Source organism: Opisthocomus hoazin, chromosome 3 (genome assembly GCF_030867145.1).
Source record: "Opisthocomus hoazin isolate bOpiHoa1 chromosome 3, bOpiHoa1.hap1, whole genome shotgun sequence".
Lineage (NCBI taxonomy): Eukaryota > Metazoa > Chordata > Aves > Opisthocomiformes > Opisthocomidae > Opisthocomus > Opisthocomus hoazin.
The window spans coordinates 58,693,848-58,721,543 of record NC_134416.1 but is presented as its reverse complement, the minus strand read 5'-3'; the positions used below and the strand labels follow the sequence as shown (position 1 = coordinate 58,721,543).

The 27,696-nt window shown below is 39.3% G+C and overlaps 1 protein-coding gene across 1 annotated transcript in view; it reads left to right on the top strand.

The window, feature by feature from the left end:
* The window catches only part of LAMA1 (laminin subunit alpha 1), a 109,152-nt gene that overhangs the window by 4,801 nt on the left and 76,655 nt on the right, over positions 1 to 27,696 (top strand). Inside the window, exons 2-4 of the mRNA XM_075416444.1 lie at positions 15,704 to 15,874; positions 16,225 to 16,337; positions 25,074 to 25,316. Of these exons, the coding sequence (XP_075272559.1) occupies positions 15,704 to 15,874; positions 16,225 to 16,337; positions 25,074 to 25,316 (527 nt within the window). The remainder of the gene's footprint in view (positions 1 to 15,703; positions 15,875 to 16,224; positions 16,338 to 25,073; positions 25,317 to 27,696) is intronic.

The following is a 27,696-nucleotide window of genomic DNA, read 5'->3' as shown; positions in this document are numbered from 1 at the left end:
TTTGCTGATTGAGGTCTCACTTGAGGATGGGAGAGAAGAATAAAGAACCATGAGAAATATCAGTTTTTCTGGTGGTCTGCAAAGAACATTGTGGACATACCGTGGGGAAGACGTTGTGCTTGGCCTTGATTAAAAAGTCCTAAATTTATTATACGCTTTGTTTTTCCCTCACTTGTTTTAAAAGAAAGTTAGCACCAGCAAGCCATAGGCTGTTTCTTCTTTTCTCAGAGTGCAAAGGTATGTGACAGAGAAAAATCCCATGAAAGTGTTCTAAGTAGACTGAAGATTAAGATAAAAAAACCCACTTGTCTGTCATAAATATTTTCTCTACTCCCTGAGGGCTTAGAAAATGCATCTCTCAAAATTCAGGACTATCAGTGTGTGTTGATCCGTTGTTGGTATTTACAGCAGTCTCTCACGAGATGTTCAGGTGGGGTTTGCTGCCTTCTCCTATGTTGGTTTTTTTTCTGTCCTCCAGGCAGCCCTTTCCGACCAAACAGAGGAATAGTGTGTTGGAGAAGTTTTGCAAGATGAGGTTAGTTAGGTCAACTTGCAGGAACTGTGATTTGCTAGTTGGCATAAACCTTAGGTGCGCATCAATCAAACTTCCCATTAATATATGTTTTTAGGTACTTAAGTGGTATCTCAGAGGCTGTGTACAGTTCCTCTGGGCATTAGGTTATGGGTACAGCTCTCTGGGTTTGAGGTTTGAGGTATGTGCCTCGTTTGCTTCTGGGTCAGAGCAAAAAAAGGTTAGGTATATCTGTGGGTTTTTTTAGTTATTTCTGCTATTTAAGGACTTCATTTCAATGCTTTCTCAAGCATTCTGTGTTTTTACAGGAAAAAAACTGATTTTACCCTGAGGTGCCATTATTTTATACACATTTTTGGGTATTAAAAGCTGTATACACCACAGTTTTACAGGAAAATGAGGTTTATTTTGTAGTTGCAGTAATATTAACATCTAAACATTAGAAAGCATAGAAGTGTAAGACTACAAAAAATACTGTAACAGTACAAGCCTTCAATATCCTCACTACAAAGATACGTAGATGCATGTAATTTAGACTTACCCTCGTGGTGTGAAACAGCAGTTACAAGTTTTCCCCTGTGTTCGTGGCAGAGCAAAATGGACTTGTAGGATGCTTCGGTTTTACCTGAAAACCTTAATTTTTTTTTAAAGTCTTCCTGGAAAATCACTACTGTTATAATGGCGGTGGGAGCTCAGGGGGCTGTTGCGAGGGAGGGGGCTGCGGGGCAGGCAGTCTCACCCACTGCCCTTCGCACAAGTGGCCCAGCCTTGCAGCAACAGCTGATGGGTGTTGATGGACTAAGCTGGTTTGTCTGGGCTTTTCTGGCCTTGTCCTACCAGGCTGGGCCATGAAGATCCCACTGCTCCTTTGTGCAGGCAAAGTAGATTTCAGTCTTTAGCAATTCCTTCTGTTTTATCATCTTTAACTTGTTAGCTTTTGATTTTGTTTTAAACTGTCATTTAATACAGGAAGGACTTTGTCAGATATTCCCTAACCAATTCTTTTAGATTGAAGTTTCAGATCTGAAAGTTGTTTTGCAAGCGTACTGTAATTCCTTTCTGTGAGCTCACTTATTGTGCTGTGAGATCCAGCCCCCCTCTTGATTCCCGCATGAGAATAAAGGTTAAAAAGCTGTTCAAGAAATGGTCTTCTTGATGTGGAAACTTTATTTTCCCTGTGGCTCTGCCTGCATTTGTACTGCTGTTTTGCTCAAAAATGACCTTGAAGATAAGCCTGTGTCTACTGCGTCCTTTATCATATGTGTATAAGCTTTTATTTGCTGGAAGGCTGAGAGTGCAGTGCAGAATCTGTATAGGTAATTTGAAACAACTTCTATAGTCTTGATTTGATTATTGGATTATTATTTTTTTCCTGTGGACCCAGTGAAGCAAGAAGTTTTTAACAGCAAAATCATAGCTCTTTACAAATCAGTGGCCCAAGTCGTGCTGACTATAATAAACCTTGGAACTCAACCATTGAGCATAAATGCAAACTGGAGCTAGCACTGACACTGCCTTAGATTAGTATCGATATTTTTTTATTCAGTTTTCTGGTGGCCCAACTGGCAGTTTTGCCTTCTGTTGCAAAGGTCATCTGATCAAAGAAGTGTCCAAAGAAATGTTTGTGTGGGAAGGAAGGCAAAAAACCTAGTATCGACTGGCACTCCCAGTGCGGTTTGTCTGTGGCCAAATGCCACCCTTCCAGGGAGGACTGGAGCAGGGGTACAAGCCTTCCCGCATTTTGTTTCCATGGGCACTGGCAGAATGAGCTTTGCAGCCATGGCACAAGGTGGTGGGAGAGCTGGGTGCCTGCGAGGCAAGAGAGTCCACTGGTTTTTCTTGCCTAGTTTTCTCTTAGAAACGTTTCTTATTCAAACCCATGAATAGCTAGTGTGTGCTTTGTTATCCTTCATGCCACACCATTCATATATTTTACTTGTTTTTGCTGTGCATACCTTGCACTGTTTTAAGAGGAGAGGGCAAAAAAGGCTTGCAACTGTGTGCTAATCCCTCTGATGATTGTTTCTACTTTATTGGCTTGGAAGAGCTAGATAACAGAAGTTTGAAGCCAAGGTTCTTCGACTTGTCAGGAGCTGTGGAAACCCTGGTTTAAATGAGGGTTGTGAAATAGATACTGTTGAGATTTCTAGGATTCCTTTTATTTGCTTTGGCCTGTAAAGTCTCAAAAATGTGTACTTAATGACTTCTACTAGAAAATACCCTTTAAAATATGCTGAAGAGATAAAAATTTTGATGGGAAATTGAAGGATCAAACAAACTCCACCGACTTCAGGAGAATTGCTGTGAATTTACATTTATCTACAGACAATTGTTCACTTATTCCTTCAGTAGTTGCTAACTAATGCATTGGTTCGATAAGGCTTGTTTTTAATTGTCCAGGTAGCCCAGTTTGCTTTTATGGGGTAATATATCTCATTTACAGGATTAAGTAAAACATTGTTACAAATAGAAAGTAGGTCTGTCATGCATCTAGAACTCTGTGATTTGTGAACAAAACTGGGTGTTTAAGGGTTGTTTTTGGATATTAATAATAAATCTCACTAAAAGTTGATCAGAATTTTAGAACCCATAAATTTTTTTTGCTAATGTAAAAATGTGAGCTTGTTACTGAAATGATCTCTAGAAGTAAACTTGAATTTTAAGCTAAAACTTGCAAGAGTAAGTCCTTCCAAGCTCTATCACCATTTATCTTCCTTGAAGTAGGTTTACAGTGTGTCTGCCAATGTCCTCCAGTGCAAGTTTATCGTTGCTAAAGACATGCAGCAATGCAAATACTAGAGTCGAATGGCCACTCTTTACTAGAGTGGTCACACAAGGGACAACTTAGTTTCTTGCGTATTTGGTAATACTGTAATGGGGAACATTTCTAATTAAAGAAATGATTCTGCAAAGTACAGTGCAGGTTTCCTGTGAGGTGGACGAGGCTGCTCTTTGCAAGCAATGAGAAAGAGATGTATGCGGCTGGGCAGGGAACTTCAGCCTGAATAGCGTGATGACCAAAGGAGAAGAGATCTTTCTGTGGCGAGGAGTGATAGCATGGGATCTGAAGGCAGCAATGAAGCAGTAGGTACAAATCATGACTGCTGGTGGATGGCTGTATTCAGCGTGTATCTTGGCATGGTTCGAAGGTTGCCACACTGATGTTTAGCTCCAGTGATACGTCTGGTTGCTCAAGAACTTTTTATTGTGGGTGCTTGGTGTAAGGATCCGCTATTGCTGCGCAGCCACGGTGAATAGCGGTAATGGACAAATCCGTGTTTGGATTATCTTTGGTAGGCTGAAAATCCTGCTGTAGTGATAGGAAGAGAGGGTAAGAGGGGGCTTCTCAGTGGTGCAGTTGCAGGGAAGAGGTCAGGAAGTTTGCCCCAAAGAACAACCCCTCTGTATACCACATAGTACCTGATGACACAATGTCTCCCTAAAACTTGAGCAGCCCTCCTCATCGTTTCTGTTCTTAAAGACAATGAGAAATACATGCTGCCTGCTCTGCAGCTCTACCTGTGATAGCTGCATTTCCCACAACAATAGGCAAAAATGTTTGTGGTGTTTCAGGGCAGGATCCAAAATGTGCCTGGAAGTTTTTTTTAGTGTCATTGTAGCATTGCTAAATTTTAAATTAAAGGTCTTAAACTCTCAGTCATGGTCTTCAGACTGTTACAATTTTCTTTAAAAATAGCCCTTTGGGATGAAATGCATCATTCTTGTTTTCAGGCCAAAGGCAAAATACTTTCAGGACACTTGATTAAAATTCCATGCGGCTGGCTGAGTTATTGAGCATTGATGGCAATATAGAAGAGAACCTTTTTAGTTACTTTGCAATAATGGTTGTTTTTTCCCCCTCTTTATTTTCATGTTCTTAAAGTTATACTTTTTTTCAGCAATTAACCCTGTGTGACACAAATGTCTTTGATTTTCATGAAGATGTTTACTGTAAAAAAAAAAAAAAAGAAAAGGGGGGGATTTGAAAGTGGTGAGGGTTCAAAACACAGAAAGTGTACAACAGGTGACTTGCTATTTAATATTTTTACAATACTGAATTGCAAGATGTGCCCTGTACATTTGTTAGCTTGTGAGTCTGGAGACCAGCAAATTTAAGTAAATAAAGCATGGTGATTCTGCAATTTTGCTTGTTGCCTGGAGTAAAATGCCTAGAAAGCTAGTAGCATGATATGTTAACTTTTTGCAAAGAACAGAAAGCCACCTCTATAGCACATCGAACAGTTAGTTGTAACTGAAAAAACACCTACAGAGGTTATTTCCCAATTAACCATTTAAAGCAGAGATTGCAAAATCTTGTCGGTAGAGATAAGGGAATGACCAAGTTTTGCATGTCTTCAGTGCACACAGTTGCAAATCCTTTCAGCTTCTTTCAAGCTGGGGGAAATGCACTCCCTTCAACCCAGGAAGATCTGGCAGTGATATGGGGCTGTATGTGCCCTGATAATGGCTTTGTGCCTGCTGGAATGAAAACGTTTTTCTTCTGTCTCAAAAAAACACATGGCTTTGTAAGACAGGAGAGCTGGTAGTTCTGAGATGCTAAGAACTCTTCAACTTAAAGTAGCTTTTGTTCATTAATGGAAAAATTCCACTTATTTTAAATAGTATTATAAATTGCAGCTGCATTATATGAAGTTAAATTTCTAAGTGCATTCATACTAGGAAAGTGGAAAAATACCACGTATAAATTTTGTGTTTGTGTGGCTGGTGAATAACAAGCTTAAATTAACAAAGTGGAAAATCCATTTCAGTGTTCCTTTGTTATGCAACTGCTTGCTGTAAGACTTGGTTTATGATCACAATGAGATGTCAGCTGCCTTCTTTATGTTTATGTGGAAAAAGAAGTAGTAACACTTTGGTTGTGATACTGAGTCACAGCACAGAAATGACAGGGACTGCTAAACTTTTAAAATTATTTGCAGGCTCAGGTCTCTCAGACTTTGCAAGTGATAAATATCAATTTAGAATCAGGAGAGAGCTATTAGACAGTTGGGTCACAGTGTCATATTTATTAAAATAAATAATTCAGTGTGAAACTTTACACTGCACACTTGTGCACGCAAATTTAATTAGGATTAAACCCAGACAGGATTTTCATTTACAGGGAAGACTGTTGCAGCAGGTTGAAAACTGATGGTAGGAAAGAAGTGCAGGGTGGGCCATTAACTAATGAGGTAGTAATAGCAAAAGGGGGGGAGGAGGCTACTTTAAATCTAACATCAGTAGGAGCAAAAATGTTCTGCGATGTTGATATTGGGACACCTCAGTCATTTGTCACTTATGTCTCTAGTCTTTGACATGCCAATCACACTGCAGTACTATTGTCACATTGATCTAAGCTAATATTGTGTCTTACACTGTATATAAACAAAACTGACAAGACACTGAAATATTTAATAGCTGTGGCTTGTATTTACTTCAGGTTTGAGTGAAAATCATTCCCAAGATTACGGTCCCTTCAGCAAAAAAAGCTGGTGTAATACTAAGAGAAAGAAAAACCCCCCAAACCAACAAACAATGACGTGGGCTCCTCAAAGTGTGGAAAAAGCTTTGGGTGAACAAGAACGAACTAATTTCATGGTCTGTCAGGTTTGTTCCTTGGCAGCCTGCCCATCTGTCAACTTTTGGCTCTTTTGCTTTGGTGCAAATGCTGTGACAATTTCTAGATAGATTCTTGAACAGGCCAACACAATATAAAAAAATCAATACTTGCAAGACATGACTTGACAGAAGAAAGACTGATTATACTTTGAAAATGCATGATATATAAAGAGAACTTTCGAATTACCTTTTTACATCCAGTTGTACTGTCTGATGCTGAAAACTAGCATGAAAGCTAGTTTTCTTCTTTTCTTTGTACTGCCTCTTATTTTGTTCTGATTGAAGGAAAGCAGCAAGTTACTGCCAATAGTGAAGGTATTAGAAATTACTGTGATAAAACTTTTCAATGCTTTTGTTATTTTAATTCTCAAGAACTCAATATTTTTTGCCTCAAATACCTGAAATTTGTGAAGGTCCAAGCTATAATACTAAAACCACATTTAGGGCTATGATGTAAGCTATTAAACCTCCTGTATTTTACCAAGGTTTTTCAGCTGAAGACTGTCAAGTATGATGTGCACTCCTTTGGGAAACTAGGTGGCTCATTTGTAGGCATTTCTAGATGGGACTGGAAATAGTTACTCAAACTGCTTCAGTGTTAAGAATTTACACGCTGACCCATGTCTTTGCGTACTTATCCTCTCTACTTCCAATTTAAGTACGTGTTGTGATATAGTCTCTGTATGATCTACAGCTATGTTTGCAAGCTCTGAGCATGAGAGGAACTCAGAAGCTGGGACATCATAAGGTTTGCATTAGCCAAGTTGTTAATACTTAGCAGGATCTAAAGGATATTTTTTTTAGTGTTAGCATTCGGTCTAAACTAGTATCTAACCCATCTGTGGTGTTAAAAACTTCAATACGTTGTGTAAGAAAATATTAGTTACTGTGTAACTAACAGAGGTGACAAGCTTTACTTTCTTATGCAGATGTATTAGTATTGCTTGGCCTCCCTGTTTTCTAAATATTTAATCTGGAAGTTTGGGTTTTCTTTGTTATAGATGTTTTTCAGTGAGTTTGATAATTCCCTAATTTTAACTCTATCTTCCTATACTGCATATCAGGAAATTTAGTATCATGCAGTTAGGGCTTTTTTTGGGTGTAATGCTTCCTCCTTCTTTTACCTAGGTTTCCCATTCCCTTTCACATTTAGCATGCTGCTTCTTACACTTTGAGATTTGAAATTTTGTTAGAGTTCAGGTTTTCTGCCCTTTTTTTAGGAAAAACATTTTGCTTTGTTTGCATTCTCTACTACATTCAGGCCATCAACCTGGTTGTAGGCTGGTGTTTGAGAATTTGAAGGAAGACATGCAAGTTGTGCCAGACGGTAGCTCTTTAACCTTCACAAACTATATGGAGAAAACTAGGGGGGGGGGGAGAAGGAGGAGGAGAATAGTAATACAGCTGATGTTCATTCTCCAGTAAGCAAACTTTTGCCTACTCTGTTTCCAGTCTGAATGTGATAGAATGTTTCTTTATTAGTTTGCAGTGTTGCCCTTCTTTCCAGCCATATGGGCAGAGGAAGGGGCAAGGTTTGATCTTCTGTAGCTTGTTTGTGCTCTGACAACTTGCAGGGCTCAAGCAGAATGGTTTTGGTCATGTTAATCGCTGCAATGGATTTTTTGTTGTTCTTTCTTCTGGTGCTTCAGCTGGATTGTTGAAGTGTGATCTGCAAAAGCTTTACAGAATCAGAGCTGTAACACAGTCAGCAGATGGTTCTGAAAGCAAGTGCTCATGAGTATTCAGCAAAGGGCTGCAAAGTAATCTGGTTTACGCATAACCTGAGTTCATCCCAGGGCCTGATGTGGCATATGCTTCTCTTTCATGACTGACCAGGCTGCTGTGCACCAGCGAAGGATCTTGCATTTACCCTAGCATGCAATGCAAACCGAACTGTTGTACCTTGAAAAGAAAACAAAACTTATTCTCGGGTGTGTCAAGCTGTCAAGAACATAAGAAATTATTCTACTCCAGTTGGTGCTGATGAGGTCTGAGGAGCCGCCCTGTTGAAGAGATGCAAACTGCCAAGAACTCAGAAGGATAAGGGTTTAGAAAATTCACTGTGGAATGATTGAAAGGGTTGTTTACTCAGTCTGGAAGAGAGAAAAGGGTGTGTGATAACAAACTTTCAGGTAATCAGAAGCTCTAATCAAGATCATGAAAGATCATGAATGCAACAAATAGCGCTAAAAGTTTGTAACTTTTGAAGTGATAAAGCACCAGAATAGACTTGTCAGGGATGTAGAGGAATATCCCTCATTGGAAGCTCTGGAGAACAAATTTATTATGTTCTAATGTTGGAAGCTGGTTGAATTAAATAAACTTAATCTTACCAGCTAGTATTTCTGATTGACACAGTAGTCAGCTTTGCTCTACAGTATGAGAAGAAATATAAAACAGGTTTTAGAAGGCAGTGGTCTGTCACGGTAGTGAGGTTTCATTTTAATCTGAAATAGTTAGTGCAAACATTGCAAATTAAAGTTTCCAGAGCTTCTGCTGATAAAACCATACCCCTTAGTTAGCTCCTGCAAGCTTTGTGTTGTGCTAGCAGAAATTCTCCCCTCTGGGTCTACAGAAAAGCGACTGATCAGTTTCCAAAATGATTTCTACCTAGTGGCTTGCTACCTAAGCCTATTGTTTAAGTTGTAGTGAAGCTTTCAGCTTTTCAAATGGGTTGATACTGCAGCTAATGCGTTTTTTTAGGCAATGTCTCCACAAAAAGTGGATTATAAGGCGGTGTTATGCCACAGATTTCTTGCTGACTCTAAAGTGCCTTAATTCCTGCAGTTAGAAGTTAGGGATTTCAGCCCATTTATTTTAAGGAAATCAGCCTGGATTTTCATTGGGATTACAGGATAGGATTCAGATGAAAGTACACAGAAAAGTTAGGGACATTCACTGGTGAAATAAAATGAGACTAAATCTATTAAGCAGGCAAGGAATCTGAACCCAAACCTGATAGTTCCAGGGCTTTTGTTTAGTATACATTTAGTTAAAAACTTGAATAATACAGAACAACCAAAACAAATCTGTGCTATTGAAAACTGCCTGAGAATATTGTGAAGAATGTGACCTCAGCTTCTGCAGTATAGTACTATGACATGTTTTATACATTCTAATACTCTTAACATTTTATTACATTTCGTCCTTAGCCCTTTTTGTTGTCCTGAAGTGCATCAAACTACTCTGAAAAACTGTCACTGTGTCCTCTGCAAATGTTTTCAGTAAACAGAGAATCTATTGCTTGTGAGCAAACTTCAGCATTGCCTGCTTGTTATGAGCCACTGATTGCCTTACATTTTTAAAAATGCTAACTTGCAAATGAGATTAGATCCCTTCAAGTATTTCTGTGTTCTGAGAAATGAGACAATAAAAAGCTCATTGTTAACTGCACACATCAGCTCTGTTTTTTAAGTCACATCTACTTTGGTCATTTACGAATTACTGCTTTATTACCCTCAGCGCAGAAAAGCCAGAATACTTGGGGATAAATCAGGTTGTTGCTTTGCTGAATGCCTCAGTAGAGTTGCTTGCTGAAGTCTAGTTGGAACTCTTCATTGCATACGCCAATGAACAATCCAGAAAACATTGTCACCATCTGGACTTCAGATAACCTTTTGTCTTCATTTCCCATCAGTTTTTGCTTTCTGATTTCTTAAATAAACAAAAAAAACCCACAAACCCCAAAACAAACCAAACCCAAAGACCTCCCTACTTTATTCAGCTTTCAGGGGATATCAGACAGGTTAGTGACTCTGGATTCAGAGGGAAGCGGTCTTAAATGTAGCCTTCCTGTAAGAAATTTTGCCATCCTCACTGTGTTGATCAGGATACCAAAAAGTATTATCTTTATTGTGCTTATTGAACATATTTGCTGGCGTAGCGAAGCCTATGTAAAACAGAACTCTCATCTGTATCCTTCTGTTTGTACAGCTGTGTTTAATTTCTTTTATAATCAACTGTGCCTCTGCTAGGAAGATTATTATTCTGAGGAGTGTCTCGCTTTCTCCACATGCCATCTATAGAAAGTGAAGAAGTACAGTTTCACCCTGTTTGTCAGTTGTGTTGTGAGAATCCATACAGTCAAACATGGTCAAAAACTCAGACAATGCATGGATTTTGTCAGAATGCACAAATCTACTTTCCCTCCACCTGAAATGGAACAGTGATGAAATACTATTAATTTCATGAGTGAAAAATCATTAATTATGAATGGAATTGGGGTTTCATTCAGATTGGGCTGTACAGAGTGCAGCCAAAGGTGCTAAACTGGAAATATTTTTTAAAGATAAGGGAATAAATGGCTAAAAAGCCTTTTATAAGTGGCACACAACTGCATGTGATTTCCAGATTTCCATTCATGATATGTGCATGCTGTGGTCTGAGCAAGGAGAGTAAGTCTAATGTCTTTGGAGTGCATGGATACTTCTGTACACGGGCAAGCTACCTGAGCCTAGGCAAAATGTTCAACAAGTCCTGGGTGTGTCAGATCCATTGTGCAAATACTATGGAATTGACATGCTCATGAGCAGTAAATTGGGTGTGTGTAGAATATAACAGATGTGCATTGATCACAGTTGGGATTGCCAGAACCCTGAAAATGTCCCAAATCCTTGAAATTTTTCTTGGTGAAAACTCCAGAGGTGCTTGGTAGTCTATACCTGTAACAAAATCAATTAGGTGAAAAAACCCTTATAAAACCACAAAGAATTAAATTGAGTTTCTAGGGAAGATGATGGTACTTATCTCTGCAACAAGGAGCTTGTGAGGATTTCCGTAGGCCCTGATTTCAGGTAGAATAATTCCCAAAGAAGCGTAGGCTGTATGATCAGCCATAAACTTTACAACAGAGGGAGAGCTCACCTGGTTGCACATGTCTTTTACTTACATGATGATGTATTTCAATGAGGTGCTGGCACAGGTTGCCTAGAGAAGCTGTGGCTGCCTCCTCTCTGGAAGTGTCCAAGGCCAGGTTGGATGGGGCTTTGAGCAACCTGGTCTAATGGAAGATGTCCCTGCCCATGGCAGGGGAGTTGGAACTGGATGGTCTTTAAGGTCCCTTCTAACCCAAACCATTCTATGATTTTTGTGTGAATTGTCCACACTTTGAATCTGCCCCAGTAAGTTGCCTGCTCCAACTATTCCCATTCATTCTGAAGGATTGGAGTTGACAGGCCTATTGAAGCACATAAAACAGAGGTTGAGTGACTCATCTACCTAAAGATCTTTGCCTGTCTTCCCTGACATATTGCATGCTGACCACCTGTTCATCATTCAAATACATTACAACTGGCTTCATTATGAACAAGCCTTTCACCTGACTTTAAGTGAAACATTAATGCTATGTCCTTCACTACAAGGTCTGCCTGATGAACTATACATGCAATAAATCCATCTAACCTTGGAATTCTTCCTTCATGTCATTTCTTTAAGAATCAAACATTGTACAGTGTGAATGTGACAAATTCTGCCATATCTGCATTGCAAACCACCTTGTCAGGGATTTGATTTCCTCTGCTTTCTCTGAGCTTGGGGCATTTTGCCTCTGTGGGAAAGATCTGAATGACATAATTCTGACAGCACCCACTCAGGTTTTCAGTTTTTCTGTAGTGAGTTTTAGTCATGCATCTGGCTAAAATCAAGTCCTTACAAAAAAGATCAACTTGCTTGAACATCTAATGAAAACACTGAGCTCTGCTTTTGTGCTGAGCTATAATGAACAAGTTGTTACTCTTTCTTAGAGTCAAATTAGCATCTATACACTATTCATTTTCTGGTACTGGGTGGTGCGTGAATATCTGGTTTGGGGCAAATGGGCAGCTGAGTAGCTGGAAAAAAATCAGAGAGTTTACTTTACCATGAATAGAGCTGGCCAGCAGTTAGGAGTAAGTGAATTTAATTTAAAAATTCTTCCAGTTTTTCTCAGGGCCATCATAGTCTCTTGCAAAATGCTGAACAGTACTTCCCAAACAGAGATGGGCTTGTTGGTGGAAAGATAAAGCAGCAGGTACTTATGTGCAAAGTTGGCTGCAAGGTATTTTAACAAATAGAATATAGTCAACCAGACTAGATTAGCAAGATGAGAAGTCTAGTACTGATTTGTGTACAGATCTACATGGATCTGTTGCCATCCATATGGAGATTTCTCAAGGATGGTTCAAAGCTATGAATGTCTAATGTGATAATGGAGCCCCGCAGCTCAGCAGTGAAACAGTGAGGATTTTGTATGTAGCACTTGCTCTTTTTTCTAGTGGGAATAAGTATGACAAGTCCAATTCAATCAATCATTTGTGCTGGACTTTAGATAGCAAATTGTGAAAGTTACATCAATGTCTTTAAGAATGCAAATATAATTTGCTAAAAATTCAGTATCTTCTGCCAGAGTTTTATGTCTGTTATGGCCACTTGGATTTTATAGCAGGCTATGATGACAGTCACCTATTTATCTGTAAATGGCTCATTTAAGTGACTGATTCTGTGGTTGCTCATCTTCATCATATGTACCCCTTCCTAAGAGGGAGAAAAATACATTTCACCAGATGGTTTTATTCTTCTTTGTGTTTTGAGGGTTTGTTTTTGTGTGTGTGTTTTTTTGTTGGTGGTTTTTTTTTTTTTGTCAGAGCAGCTTCTAAGAGCTCTTGAACTCGCAATTCTGAGTACCCACCTTTTCTTAAGAGAAGATTGTTCATGAGAATGTGCTGAATGACTGAAGAGGGACAATGTTCTGTAAAGATGCAACTCATTAAATTTGCCTCTCCCATTTTGGTTATTGCAGGTACCTGTTGTTTTTTAATAAATCAGCTCCTACACTAATCTCAGTCTCCAATGAAATCAGTGGCTGCACCTCTGCAGAGTGCCTTAAAATTTGATTGCTTTAAAGAGAATCAGAGGTGAAGGTAATCAGCTGGGATTTGAAGAGATGCAGTATCTTGCAGGATGGAGCTAACAAGGCCTTGTTTTTTATTTGGATCCTGGGGCAAAACTCCAGTGCAACTCGGTTGGATTGAAATGTCCTTTCTTTTTATCTCTGTGGGACCCAGAAAACTCATCATGAGACCTTAACATTACCATACCATTATCCATTTCATTATCAATCAGTGAATTTATTAGAAATCAGTGAGATGCTTGATGATGAGCAGAGAAAAGGGCTGAGTCCAGGGTGAATGCTACAGTGACTGAAGCCTGGGGTTTTGGAATGAAGCTTGACCAGCACAGCACTTTTCTTCAGGACTTTGCTACTTGTTTGGCACAAGTCTGTTGACTGAAGGTTATCGTAGGCAAATTATGTCGCTGTAACAAAGGACCCTGGAAAGAAATGGCAGTGCTACTCAGTAACGTGAGTGAGGGTGATGAATGTCCTGGGAAGTAATGGATAGCTCTTCAAGACTGGCTGACAGACACCTACGTGTACAGTAATGAATACTGAATAGAGAAGATTTTATGTCGTTGGAGAGCAATGTTAAAGAGGGTATGCCCTTCCACCGCTGAGCTTTCTTGTCCAGTAGGAAAATGGAGGGTGGCATTGCTGCTTTGCTTTCAGCTTTAGGTCTGTAGCCATACTGCACCCATACTGCCTGAGGTGAGAGAAGACTGCAGAAAGCACATTACTGGTAGAAGAGCCACACCAAAGTGGTCAATAGGATGTCTTCAGTGTTCTTGTCTGCATCAAATTTAGGCATAATGGGAACAAGGCATCTGACCTAGTCTGGATTTAACTTAAATGAAGTCAGGATTCAAAAAAAAAATAAAAAGCTCTATCTCTCTCCTGTTAAACTTTGAGAGTAGCACAATTGAAAACACACTGTTTGTTATTCATGCTGTGGTGCAGAGGGTTAGGATTTAGCCACATTTTCAATAGCTGAAGTCAATGTTTAAATAGCACTAAAACTTTTCTCCAGGCTTTCCAGGGTAATGCAATTACTGGGCAGACAGACACACTTTAAATTAAAGAAATTAAAGGAATATTGAATTTTGCCTGGTTGAGATGGACAGCGAAGAAAACCAAAATATTAGAATGACAATCTTTTTTAATGTATGTTGTAGATTAATCAAATAAAAAAATCCATGTGTTTTTACTTGTGAAAAAGGCATCTATTTTCACATGTATGACTGGATTTTTTTTTTGTTTGTATTCAGAATTCCTTATAACACAAGAAGAATACTAAAAATCCTTTCAGAGATGTGATTTTAATACCTCTCTATTGCAACAGTAGCAATTCTTGCGGTGCTGTTAATACACCATACCAAGGCTCTACCTTTGATTTCAGCCCATTGTGATTAATGTCTAAAGACAGGACTCTTTTTTTTCCAAAATTGTTTCTCTTATTTAGAGTTGCTTCTGAGTGGAAATGGAGTATCTCTATTATACCATAACCATGCAAGAAATAAAAGCTTTTTAGCACAGGAGGGAAGGCTGGAAACTGATAACAATGTTGCTGAGAAGCTGTGCTTAACTTCTGTCTGTTGCATGCAGTATTCTTGAAATTTTATCAGTACCCTTCAAGACAAAGTAAAACTTTACTCCTTTTAGAAAATACTAAGGATTTCTGGTCTGGTAGCAGTAGTCTTGAAACACTTAGTCTGTTGTTTCATCATTCCAGCACACAAGAGCAACACCATTTGAAAGTATGGCAAAGAGTTTGTGCGAAGATTAAAAAGTGGCAAGCAAAATATCCCTTAAACTTTACACAAACTGCAGAAAAGCCTGAAGCAAAGGTCTAAAGCACAATCTGTAAGTCTTGGGAGCCTGGAACATTTTGAGGTCCTGTTAAATGCCATTTTCCACACCAGCTAAGCGTGCACTGTACAGTTCCTCCTCGCTTCTGACAGTGGGCCAGTTGTCCTCCTGGTCTTGATTTTTTCCCAAAGTGAAGAGAAGGTTTAGTAACTGGAGGAGTTAATGAGTCTTGTGTCCTTCAGCAGTAAAGCATCCAAAGAAGGAGTAAAACAACAGGGTTATTATGGTCAGGGTGCTGTGAGAGCCAGGGGCTCCCTGAGGGCCATGGAGGGTCCCTGGGGGGTCCCTCAGGGCCTGGAGCTGGCAGCCAGGCCCTGTCCCACCGCCTTAGCCAGGAGCAGGGCAGCCAGAGCCACGGGGGCAGCCCTAGGCATCGAGCACCTCCCTGGGGACAAGCTGCAGGTGGGCCAAGCTCAGTGGGCCCCATGGCTAGGCAGGGCTGTGGGGGCTGTGTGCCCTGCTTGGGCAGGGGCTGATGGCCCTGGGGGGGCTGAAATGGGGTCATGGGCAGGGGGGGGGGAGCCCCAGGGGGCTGAAACGGATCCTGGGCTGTGGGCAGGGTTGGGGGAGTCCTAGGCAGTGGGCAGGGCCACATAGGGCTGCGGTGCCCCAGGGCTATGATAATTGATGTGCTGGTGTCAGTGTGGTATGATAACCTTTTCACAAAATAAGCTGTTTTCATTGTATTTTTCTGTATCTCTGACTCTCAGCTAGAAGCTTGTTGTGAAACCCTGTACGTTCGAAGATGTGCCTCATACCCCTTTCTGTATTTTGTTTGGCTTATGGTGTGGCTGATAATTGTTATTTCTTTCAAGGCCTGTTCCCTGCCATTTTGAACCTGGCCAGTAATGCTCACGTCTCCACCAACGCCACCTGCGGGGAGAAGGGACCGGAGATGTTCTGCAAACTGGTGGAGCATGTCCCGGGACGGCCCCTGCGCAATGCTCAGTGCCGCGTCTGCGACCACCATAGTGCCAATCCCAAAGGCAAGTTTCGTGTGGTTTCGTTTCAGTTTTATGGGTCTGTGTCGTTCTTTTTTGATCCTCTCCCGTGAATACAGGGTGAATTGGGGTCAAATTCTTTCTACTTTTAGTCTCTCTACTACACGAGTGAAACTACCTTTGAGAAAAGGGCTGGCAGAAAGTGTTGAACACCTTTAAATCAACGTTAAGCACCGCAGAGTCCGATGACAGCCTATTTGTGTGGGGGCATATTTTGGCTTTTACTTCTCTATGACAGGAAGAAATTGTGCTCAGTGTGAAATAAATGAGCTGGGTCAAAGAAAATGCAGTGAGATGTATTTTCAAGAGATGTTTAATTTTTTGTTTGAAAACAGAGCAGCACCCGATTTCCAGTGCGATCGATGGTACCAATAATTGGTGGCAAAGTCCCAGCATTCAGAATGGGAGGCAATACCACTGGGTCACCATCACCTTGGATCTAAGGCAGGTGAGTAACGTTTGGGTGAGCATCATTTATTGTATGTAGAAGATAAGCCTATGCAATTGGTTGCAGTTCTTCTGTTTAGATGGCAGGTTATTTAACAATTAGCTATTTAGTAGTACATAGTTAAACATGGATAGTTAAAGCTAATAAGAAGTGATTTTAAACATATGTGTTTTTCAATTATTGTTCTAGAGCAGCTTGGAGATTTCATTCCTATTAGACTGGAGTGGAAGTGACTATGTTTGTAAGCATATAGGTCACAGGTTGTTGTAATTCATGGCACACTAACAAATGTACATATGTGGATGAGAGTGTTTACCCAGGTGTTTCTTCTGTGTTGGTAATCTTTCTCTGTCTGAACCTGCTGTCTTTTGCCTAGCAGTTCTCGGATACTATTTTCCTCCACCTTTGATTTCATGCAAGTTACTTGAAGTCTGGGTTATCAAAGACTTATCTTCAAGCAGCAAACTGTTTTCAGGGTATTGTCATAAATGCAGATTTTATATGTGAGGATGCATCTGTTTCTGTTTATTAACTATAACTATCAGTCTGTCACCTGATCATTGTACACTTTCTTAGTAAAAGAGTAGATGATTTGGAGTAGGACATGGTAGAAACATCTGACATTTATTATAAGAAAATAGAGCACAATACACTTCCAAATGTGAATTCTTTTTGTCTATTGGTATTGTAACTCACATACTGAGTTGCAGAGGAGGACGGAAAGGTAAGTGACTGGAGGATTATTGTATTTGCATCAATTATTTCACAGTAGATCTGAAGTTAAACTCTAATGTTTAAATTTCTGACTATTTTTGTATATTTATATTAAATATATAAACCTATAATGAAACATAATGGTCAGACTGAAGTGTAAAATTTCAGAAAGTTTAATTGCAGGATCTCCAGAACTGTGGAAACACTGACTTCCGTCAGTTGAGGGATAACCTTCAGGACTAGAAAGCAAAACAGGCATAAAATGGGGCAAAGTTAGTGTTGCTGAAAGAAAAGTTGATTTGCCACTTTCTGTGCTTCTCTTCTGACTGATTCTGATCACCATCTTGTTGGAAGGAGCACTGGGAAGAAATGCGTTATATCTTATATGAACTTTTGCTGTCAGTTGTTCTGAAGAGTTAGGGATTATATCTCTAAAACAGTGATTTTTGACCCTGGGGAGGTCTGGGGAGGCTATAACTGTCTAGGTAGAAGTTGGTTCCTCTGTTTTAGCACTTTATGGCAGAGCTTGGAGGGATTGATCATTCTTAGGCGGCAGGTGGCTAAACTGTACAGAGTATTTGCTAATTTATAAGTTTGTCTGTTGGACGTGGAAGAATCAGAAGTCTCCTACCCTGCTCCAAGAAAAGACAAAATAATTTTTGAAGAAAATGTATTTTTCTTGGCTTTTTCTTGTTATTTTGCTTCGAACAGGTCTATGCATTTGCCTAAGCTGTATGAAAATCATAGCTCAACAACCCATTATTAATATGGGGATGCTTCCAAACTCTGCAAGAAGCTTTGTTACTAACTAAGAGATGCATACCTGAGGTGTGCAGTTGGTAACAAGCTTTTGCAAGATCCTTAGACCTTGCTTGAAAGTTATTTTAAAGATTAAAACAGAAGGTTTAACTTTGATGTTTTAAAGTGAAGCGTAGGTTAAACAAGTGCCTAGTTTACTCTTTAATTAGAAAGCAGAACTGTTAGGAAAATAATCACGGGGTATGTTTTGTCAGTGACTGAAGGTTTGGGTAGGACTGTCTTGTTGTTTGAAGAGTTGGCTTTGTGTTTGGTTTGTAAATGGACAAACAGGAAGGAAAAATGAAGGAAGAAGGAATGCCTTAGTCTTTATCCTCCCAGAACATTTTCACTTTGGAAGCAGACCAGCCAAGCTGCCCTCTAAATCTTTTATTCTCCAGTCTTAGAGCTGTTGATGTTTCACCAAATACATATCTTTCCTTTCCTGACCCACACTCAGTTTCACTAATTCAATTTGAAAAGTTTCCCCCAAGGGGCCTTTCTTCTGTGTTTTCCTTAGAGAGTTTGAGAGAGAGAAGGCATGTAGGGCTATGCAAACTGAATGTAAATTACTGCTCTGTGAGAAAGGATTTGGTTAACAGAGATCACTTGAAGTCAATGAATTATTAGAGCTGACTTGGTGTGCTTACTTTAAGCAAGTCAGCACAAGTAAAGAAAACAAAAGAAAAGCGTATGAAGGACCTTAGTGATTTTAGTAACTGTTTGCTTTATGAATTTGCTTGAGAATGAGTTCAAATACTCTTCTAGGACCTTTAAAATTATTTCTGAAAGTCAGTACCTGTAACTATAAGTGTTGCAATATATCTTTAGCATTGGTACTTTTTGTTACATTTCAGGCTTCATGCATTAAATCTGTCAAGTAGTGTATCAAAGTAAATATCTCCTTTTACTTTCCTTGCCAGAATATAGAATATATTCATACCCTTTTTTGATGTGAAGAATGACCATCTACTCATTATTTATGTTTTTTGAGGAATTACCGGAAGTTCTAGCAATAAGAGGAATGCATTGCTTCGTGGCATTGTTAGCAGTGTACAGTTTGGAGATACAATCCAGCAGCTGGGTTGGTGAGTGCTGGAACATAGCCTTGGCTGGCAGATGTGGGGAAGATTCCCTTAGCTGGGGAAAACTGGCTCCAGTCTATGTTACCCTAGGTGAAGTTCTGGCCACAGTCTGTGTCCTATATTTGGCTGTATTCATCTCTTGGCTCAAAGCTGAAGGGAGCAGAGAATTTATTCTTTATTCTTAAAGAATATTATTCTTTCAGCTAATATTCTGCCTTGCACTTAGTTTATTTAATCTAGAAACAGCTGGACTCAAGAGCAGTTTGATGGAATCTCGTTAAGAAAAGAGGGCTGGCTAATAAAATCAGCATTGAAATTTTGTTTTGATCTTTCTCCTTTTCAGTGTCTCTGCTATTTGTAGCTAATGTTAAGCATTTTGTAAGGATAGCCTGTGCATATGTCAAGATTTTTTAGCTCACATAGATCATAACAACTAGGTACATGTATTCTGGTGTGTCTTTCTCTTTCCAGGACGCAAATGTATGATAGTCTCTCCCCTGCCCCCCCTTACATGTATGGCAACGATCCAGAACTGGGGAGAGTAGTTTAGCAATGAGGTGTAGTATTGATGAACAATATACCAAGATCTGATTTATGACCTTGTGCTTCCTACACTGACAATTCTACAGAAACAAAATGTGCAGCAGCAGTTTTAGATAAAAAAAAAAAAGCATTTTTGCCTAAGTTTGACTGTTCTGGACAGCTACTTTGTGAAATTATAATGAATTAAAATAAATGCCGACTAATATAAATGTCAGTAGTGTGCTCAGACCAGCTGTTAAATATTTTTGTCACACCATTAAATGAAGAATACTTTCGTCAGTTTTATTACCATGCTTCAGACTTATAAAGGTATTTAAGGGTACTTTGTACGAGGCGTAGCAGAGAGACACAAGTTTATATATCAGAAAGTTCTTCAATAGCAAAGCAAGGTTGGTTATTCTTGGAAGACCCATAGGATCAAGTTGAGAAAACATCTCCACTTCTGTTGAAGTCATAGCTCGTGAATACTTCATGAGTATTTGGTTACCACTCAGAGACTGGTGTAAGAGTAATATGTAGTTTCTGTGATTAGAAAGTAAAAAAGAATGTAAATATTATAGTATGATTTGTATGGAGCTTTTATCTTGAGAGCAATTGGTAAGAAGACATTTTTGCAAGGATAAATCTTTTGCTGATGTAAAAAGATATTATTCTGTTGAGAACACTGGACCAATGATAATTTACGTATGCAGCAAGCTTCCTTAGAAGCCTTATATGGCTTTGTAAAACTGGTAATGCAAGATTCAGGGTGCTTGTCTGTACATTCTTATAATACACTTCTTTAGTAAAACGAATTTTTCTTCTATTCCAAAACAATGTTTGCACATAATGCATTAAAAGTTTAAAGAAACGATAATTCAGGAGACTAGAAATTCTACTGGATTTGGTTTATTTTGCACTTTTAACATCACAGACTCCTCTGTCACAGGCAATTGCTAGGCCTCACAGTCTCTAATAAGAGCCTGAAGCTATCTGTATCCTTTAAAAAGACATTTCTGTAAACAGTAGAGGCTGATACTCAGAATATCCATTCATGTAGTCTTCTACTCTTTGAGAGTTTGCACAGATTAGTTTTAGACTTTTTGGACAGTAGAACAAAATCTGAGAAAAAGAGGCTTTTCTGGTAAAAATATTTATATGTGTTGACAGCACTGAACAGAATGGATTTTGCAGTTTCACTTAAAATGTGGAGTAATGGTAGTTGTAATAAACATTTTCACCACAGGACTTGTCATGCTATTTTGAAAAGTGTACTTAGCTGTTTTTAGATTCCCTTTCTGAACTCATCCCGAAGGAAAAATTTAGCTGAATTTATAAAACTAGGAGGAACCTGTCTGCCAAGAGCCTTGCATTCCTCCAGGCTTGTTCATTTTGCAGTCTTCTGCATTATACAGTTTGCATTATGCCAATGTGATTTCAGTAGGGTGTGCAATAGGACACTGAAAGTGATCCTGAGATTCTAGAATCATATCCTCCTTTCAGCTCTTTTCAAGGTCAGGTACAGTTTGGATTTGAATTAGGGTGTAGGTTGGAAGTAGCAGTTGGTACTTCTGTTTTTAATAGGTTAAACATTTCTGAAATGTAGAAAAAAATGTGTTGGGACTGATCTTTCCCTTTAACTTTTCGCTTTCTGAGCCTGGGGCTCAAATACTGGTCGATATGAAAAGACAGAATCTTCCTTTATTGTTGACTCCATTTGTGTGAATTGAAATCTATAACTGGGAGGCTTTATCCAAAAAGACTTCTAGGAAAACTGTGCTTGCAAGGGCATGTATCAGTGGGGGTTGTAGAGCACTGACCATGCCCGTGGAAGTGGGGACTTTTGGCTAGCATCTGTTGCACGGCCACTGCTGGCTGGGTTTACAGTCTTGAATGGGGAGAAGGGTTCATTTGTAAATCTGTTTCCAGAATAATGTGCTTGGTGTTTCTGGGTCAGCATTCAGGGGAACAAAGTCGTTAGAAAGGCTAAATAAAGTAACTTGTTAACATTGGTACTGCTGCTACAAAGAAGAGGTTCTTCAGTATGAGTTTATTTGGCTGGTCTCTATAGTCGGTATTAAAATGCCTGCAAAATGACACTTTGAATCTATGGCTGCTTGGGAATTACTAACTTGCTTTGGCATGCCCTTTTTACCCTTGTAGCTCAATAAGGGAATGAGTTCTGGGAGAGCTACACAGTGAAATGAAAGTGTACAGATCATTAGCTCTTGTCACACAGCTCAAGTTTATCGTGTGGCTGGTTGGTGGACACTGAATGGATGTGGAAAGTGGTAAGAAACTGCCTTTGGTGATGTTCAAACCTGAAGAATTTATGAAAGTAATAATCTGTAAAGAAGTGCTCTAAGGATGTTGGAAAATCAGCTTGGTTTACATAGAGTTCCTGGTTCGGATCCATTTTGCGTTGCAGAGGCTGTGGGATTCAGGGCCTGTGAAACCCCTAGCTGCTGACATTGCTTAAAACATCTTCATCTGCAAACACTGGGAACACCTTAATCCCTTCCTCCAGCTTCATTCCCTTGCTTGGGAACATAATCCCTGAGAATAAAACTCCTATTGATTGGTTGTCTTGTGACTTCTGGACTGCAGGAGCATTTATACAAAATCTTTTCATTTCTATATTTGATCTATATTATTTCATGGACTGGCAGGTTTTCTTGGTGTTGCTGATATTCATTATCCTGTGAATTTACCTGTGAAGGTTTTTGGGTAGCTATGGAGTATATGTGTAAATGGAAGAATTGAGAGGATCTGGGGGAAAAAGAAGACAATGGTTTTCTACACTGTGCATACTTAAATGTTTATAGAACAAGTCACTGATTTTTGAATGCCTCTTTTAGGTTCATAATGTCAAATATCTTCATTTCAGCTGTTGATGAACTGTAGGCATGCAGGAAAAATCAATCCCTAGATGTCTTGAGTACCAAATGTGGCTGCTGTTTTTCTGGAAAAACGATGACTTGAAAAGATTTAGTTTATAGATTTATGCATTGAATATGTGCACAGTTGCTGTGAAAAGTTTATCTTTAACTGCCTTTTCCCTTCACTCCCCCCTCACCAAGAAACTTGATATTTAAAATAAATTTAACTTGCATGCTCTTGTGGATATTTTTTATTTCTGCAGCAATGGCTGCAGTTAGTTTGTGATGAAGGATAACCCATTGTTACTAGTTGGAACTGGATTTAAAACTAGCTACATCAGCTGCAAATTATAATGGGTCTTGGAAAATCTCAGTGTAATCAAAAGCAGATCATTTGTTGTTCAGTCGACTGTGTAATAAGTAGGGAAGTAGTTTAGTTAATGGCAGCAAGCAGAGAGGAAAAATAAATAAAAGACATATAACAGTTTTTGAGTAAACTTTTCTACCATGGCATTGGAAAAAATTGGGGTTCCAGTGTTGCATCTTCTGTGCATTTGAGAGAGATGATTGACTTCAAAGAAACGTGGAGGTGCATAGCAGTTCCTAAGCTCAGTCAATAAAGCTTCCCTAGTTTTAAGAGTTTTCTGCAGTTCTCTTCTGTGATGGAGAAAATAGCCATACAAGTGACTCTTGTCACATGCAAGTGTCTCCAGGTTAAGGGTACCAAAATGATGATACCCCAGATTCTGCTTGTGCATCAGCCAGTGTGAAACAGGTATGTGACTCAACTACCGCTAACTGAATCGATGAAATCCAGGATGTATGTAGGGAATACAGTTGCTTGACTTGGAGTCTGTCTGAGTTTTGTTTAAAAGGGGCTCTTTTCTTCGTGGAATCTGGATTATAATTCTTGATATTCACTTAACTTTGATCAAATTTTAAGTTGTGCTGAACAACAGAGAATTCAAAGACCTCAGAAAAATTTAATTTTTGAGACTGTAAGACAGTGACTAAAGACTAAGCTGGCTTCTCTTTTTGTTTACTTCTGCTCGCATTGCTAAAATGTCATATAAGTCAGTAGACAAAATCCTCAATTTGTGTAAATTTTCATATTTATTGAAAAATCTGGAAATGTTCTATTTATATATTCTTGATGTCTCAAAAGATAGAAATGGAGTGCCTGAAAGGAAAATCAGACTAAGTGAATATCATGTTTTAAGTTACGTCTGGTTTTAATCAAAACTGGAATAGTTTGACTTTTTTTTAAGGTATTAAATCTTGTAAGTCATTCGAAGATAAGTATCACCATTTTTTTTTTCTCATGTCTGCAAGATCTCCTAAGCAAAGCTCTGTTCACTTAAAGAACATTTTATTTCAAAAGCAGTTTCCTGAATTGTGCACACAATGCAGTTACTATTTATCTGTGTGTTTATTTCCCCATTTGACAAAATCAAAATCTGATTTTATGTGGCAAATGCTATTCTTGCTCTGGTTTTAATCTGTTTTGGGGGGAAAAAAAAAAAAATTTAAAATGTCTGAAAGAACTGATTGTGGCCAAATTGGAGCTCAACACAGTGTTAATACTGCACATACAGACAGGAATTATGAAGATTATACCAGCTGACCAGGCAGTCTGTTCAAGTGAGAATATGTACCTCTGAGATGGTTGAATAATAGGGTATTTTTCTTTCATCTCAGTGTGGCCTGATACTATAGTGCATGTAAAACATTAAACTTCTATACAGAAGTCTTCTAAATGTGCAAAACTAGCCTTTTTAAATGAGGTGATGTAGTAGGTACTAGGTAAGGAAAAGGATAGTAGCTTTGCAATAAGTGCACTTCAGTGTTAGTGTCTAATGCTGTAGCTAGTTGAGGGCCAGTGCAGGTTATCTAGCTGCCATGACAAGGTCATTTAAAAGGCGATATAAACTTAGTTACTGCCCTGCTTACTCAAAGAAGTGCTGAACAGTGCTGTTGTGTGGATGGAGGTTTCACTTTGGACCCAGGATTGTCAAAAAAATAGTGAAGATACCTGTACAGCCTAGAGTTTACGCATTTTAAAAGAGCTATTAAATAAAGTTATCATGCTTGTATTTGTCACATTGATCTTATTCATGTCTGTGTGTTTTCAGCAGTGTCTGTAACTAGTCTTCTGCTTAAATAACTTAAATACAGAATGAAAATGGAATGTACGGAGATTTTTGATGTAGGGTCCAGCAAGCTTATCAGAAATGCTGCTACTGAGAGGATTAAACTCCCAGCTAAAATGTGAAACAAAGAGTTGTTTGGACTGCAGCTGTTTTGAGAAAAAAAAAAAAACCAACCCGCTTCTTTGAAGCCCTCAGTGGTTCAGAAAAGCTAAATAGCACATTTCCCATAGAAAGAATGTTATACCCAAGTAATCCTGAAATGTAGTGTAGGTATAGATTTCAGCTATTATATTAACAGAGAATGATGCACTGAATACGTTTAGTCTTTTTTTAGCCACGTAAATGAATGTTTTGTTGGAATGTTCAGAGTTTTGACAAAAAACGATATATATTTCTGTTAGTAAGAGATTAGACTGGCCTTTTGGCAAATGTTTGTGCAAAAGCTTTGTCCAGAGTCACTGTACCAAATTTTACCCTCTCCCCAGTCAAGCCATGTACTGCTTTTACATTTTGAATTTAGTACCCAGTTGGCTTCTAGTGGTCTTTTACAGCATAATGGAGTGTTAACATTTTCTTCTTGTGTTTTTTTAGGTCTTTCAAGTTGCATATGTCATCATCAAAGCTGCTAATGCTCCACGACCTGGAAACTGGATTTTGGAACGCTCCATAGATGGCACAGAGTTCAGACCATGGCAGTACTATGCAATTAGTGATACCGAATGTTTAACTCGTTACAATATTACGCCAAGAATTGGGCCGCCAACTTACAAGAGAGATGATGAAGTGATCTGCACCTCCTATTATTCCAGACTAGTTCCCCTGGAACATGGAGAGGTATGTTTGTTTTTGTACTTGCAGTTTGTGAGTAAGAACATGGACCGATAGCAATTTAAAAACGTTTGTATTACAGTCACAGAGTTCATCACCCTCAGCACTACCAGATAATCTCTTATTCTTCTGTAATGATACTATCTTTACATCATGTACTAGTATAGCAAACTTCTAAATATTGGGATGTAACATGTCTTTGATTCTATGTATTCCTGTTACTAAACTCTTTGTTCTCTTTCTCCACATAATTTGATGGTAGCTATTAGCTGTGAATTATTAGTTGCTTTATCCTGAAAGACTACAACAGAGGCTCTATGTGCTGCCAGGTTTTTCATTTAATAAAGAGAACCCCTATGTTAGGAACACCTGGTTGTGTGAGATAAAGCTGTAAACACTGTTGAAGTGCTCGGCACAGCTGGAACTCCTAAACAAGCCTTGGCATTGTTTCAGGGATGTAGCATAATTAAAAGAGCTACAAGTTGTGCAGCCTCACTGTTGATTGTTCTTTCTTTTAACAAACTCTGTTCATGGTACTTGTGTAATTTATTCGGTAGAGGCAGCAGCATAATGAAATGATACATTAAAACTAGTGGTTATTCTACTGTGAATGCTATAATGTAAGAACGTGATAAGAAATGCAGCGTTTTCCCATGGAGAATGCTAGCAACTCTTAGCTTAATAGAAACCAGTATGTTTTTATTTCTTGGTTAAAAAAAGACTGGAGTGTATGCACGTAAGGGCTGAAGTATGTCAGACTTTCACAAGAACTTAAAACTATGTTTCAGCAAGAAAAAGACAATGAAATTCAGTAACATCAAGTCCTATTTGCTTTAATCAATGTTTATTGCAGTGATGTAAGCATATGCCCAACAGATCAGATGGAACAGTCAAAGCAACTTAACCTGTCTCTCCACACAATTAACCAGAAAACCCTTAGGTTAACTCTGTACGAACAGTGTCTCTTGTAATATAGTCTGATAGACCATACAACTCCAAACCCAGGAATGCCAGAGGTTCAGTTTAGTGACATTTTTTTCCTCATTGATTTTTCCTGATGTACACAGAGTTAATTGGGTGACACTATCCAGAACATTGTTTTTATTCTGAGTGCAGTAACATAAAAACATAGGAATATAAAAAATGACAGAACTAAATTGCTGTGTACCACATAGAATCACAGAATCATTTAGGTTAGGAATCATCGAGTCCAAGCGTAAACTTGACACTGCCAAATCCACCACTAAGCCATGTCCTACAGCTACATGTCTTTTAAATACTTCCAGGGATGGAGACTCAACCACCTCCCTGGGCAGCCTATTCCAATGCTGGATAACCCTTTCAGTGAAGAAATTTTTCCTAATATCCAATTTAAACCTCCCCGGCACAACTTGTGGCCATTTCCTCTTGTCCTATCACTTGTTACTTGGGAAAAGAAACCGACGGCCACCTCGCTACAACCTACTTTCAGGTAGCTGTAGAGAGTGAGAAGGTCTCCCCTCAGCCTCCTTTTCTCCAGGGTAAACAACCCCAGCTCCCTCAGCCTCTCCTCACAAGACTTTTTCTCTAGACCCCTCGCCACCTTCATTGCCCTTCTCTGGACACGCTCCAGCACCTCAATGTCCTTCTTGTAGTGAGGGGCCCAAAACTGAACGCAGTACTCGAGGTGCGGCCTCACCAGTGCCGAGTACAGGGGCACGATCACCTCCCTACTCCTGCTGGCCACACTATTCCTGATACAAGCCAGGATGGCGTTGGCCTTCTTGGCCCCCTGGGCACACTGCTGGCTCATGTTCAGCTGGCTGTTGAGCAGCACCCTCAGGCCCTTTTCTGCAGGGCAGCTTTCCAGCCACTCCTCCCCAAGCCTGTAGCGTTGCATGGGGTTGTTGTGACTGAACTGCAGGCCCCGGCCTTTGGCCTTGTTGAACCTCACACAGTTGGCCTCGGCCCATCGACCCAGTCTGTCCAGAAGCCTCTGCAGAGCCTTCCTACCTCAAGCAGATGAACACTCCTGCGTAAAAAGCTGTCATTCACAAAGGACAAGTTGCTCCTTCATAACTGGAATGGCAGGCAGACAGGAATATTCCCTGCACAGACTATCTTGCAACCTGTATTAGTGAATCTTGGCACCCTTTTGAAAATACATATATTTAGTGCTTTGTAATTGGTTCTGGCCAATCTATTGAACTTCAGTATGGGGCTATAGGAAGTCCTGCAGACCCCCTGATCTCTACAAGCACCTGCCTTGTATCCAGCATTTATTAGCATACCAGTGTTTTGCAGTCAGCTCATAGTGCCCTGGTGTGAAAAAAATGGTAGGCTAAAAAAACCACATGTCTAAATATGAATGTCACTTAATAATAATTTTTTTTTGCCAAATCAGACA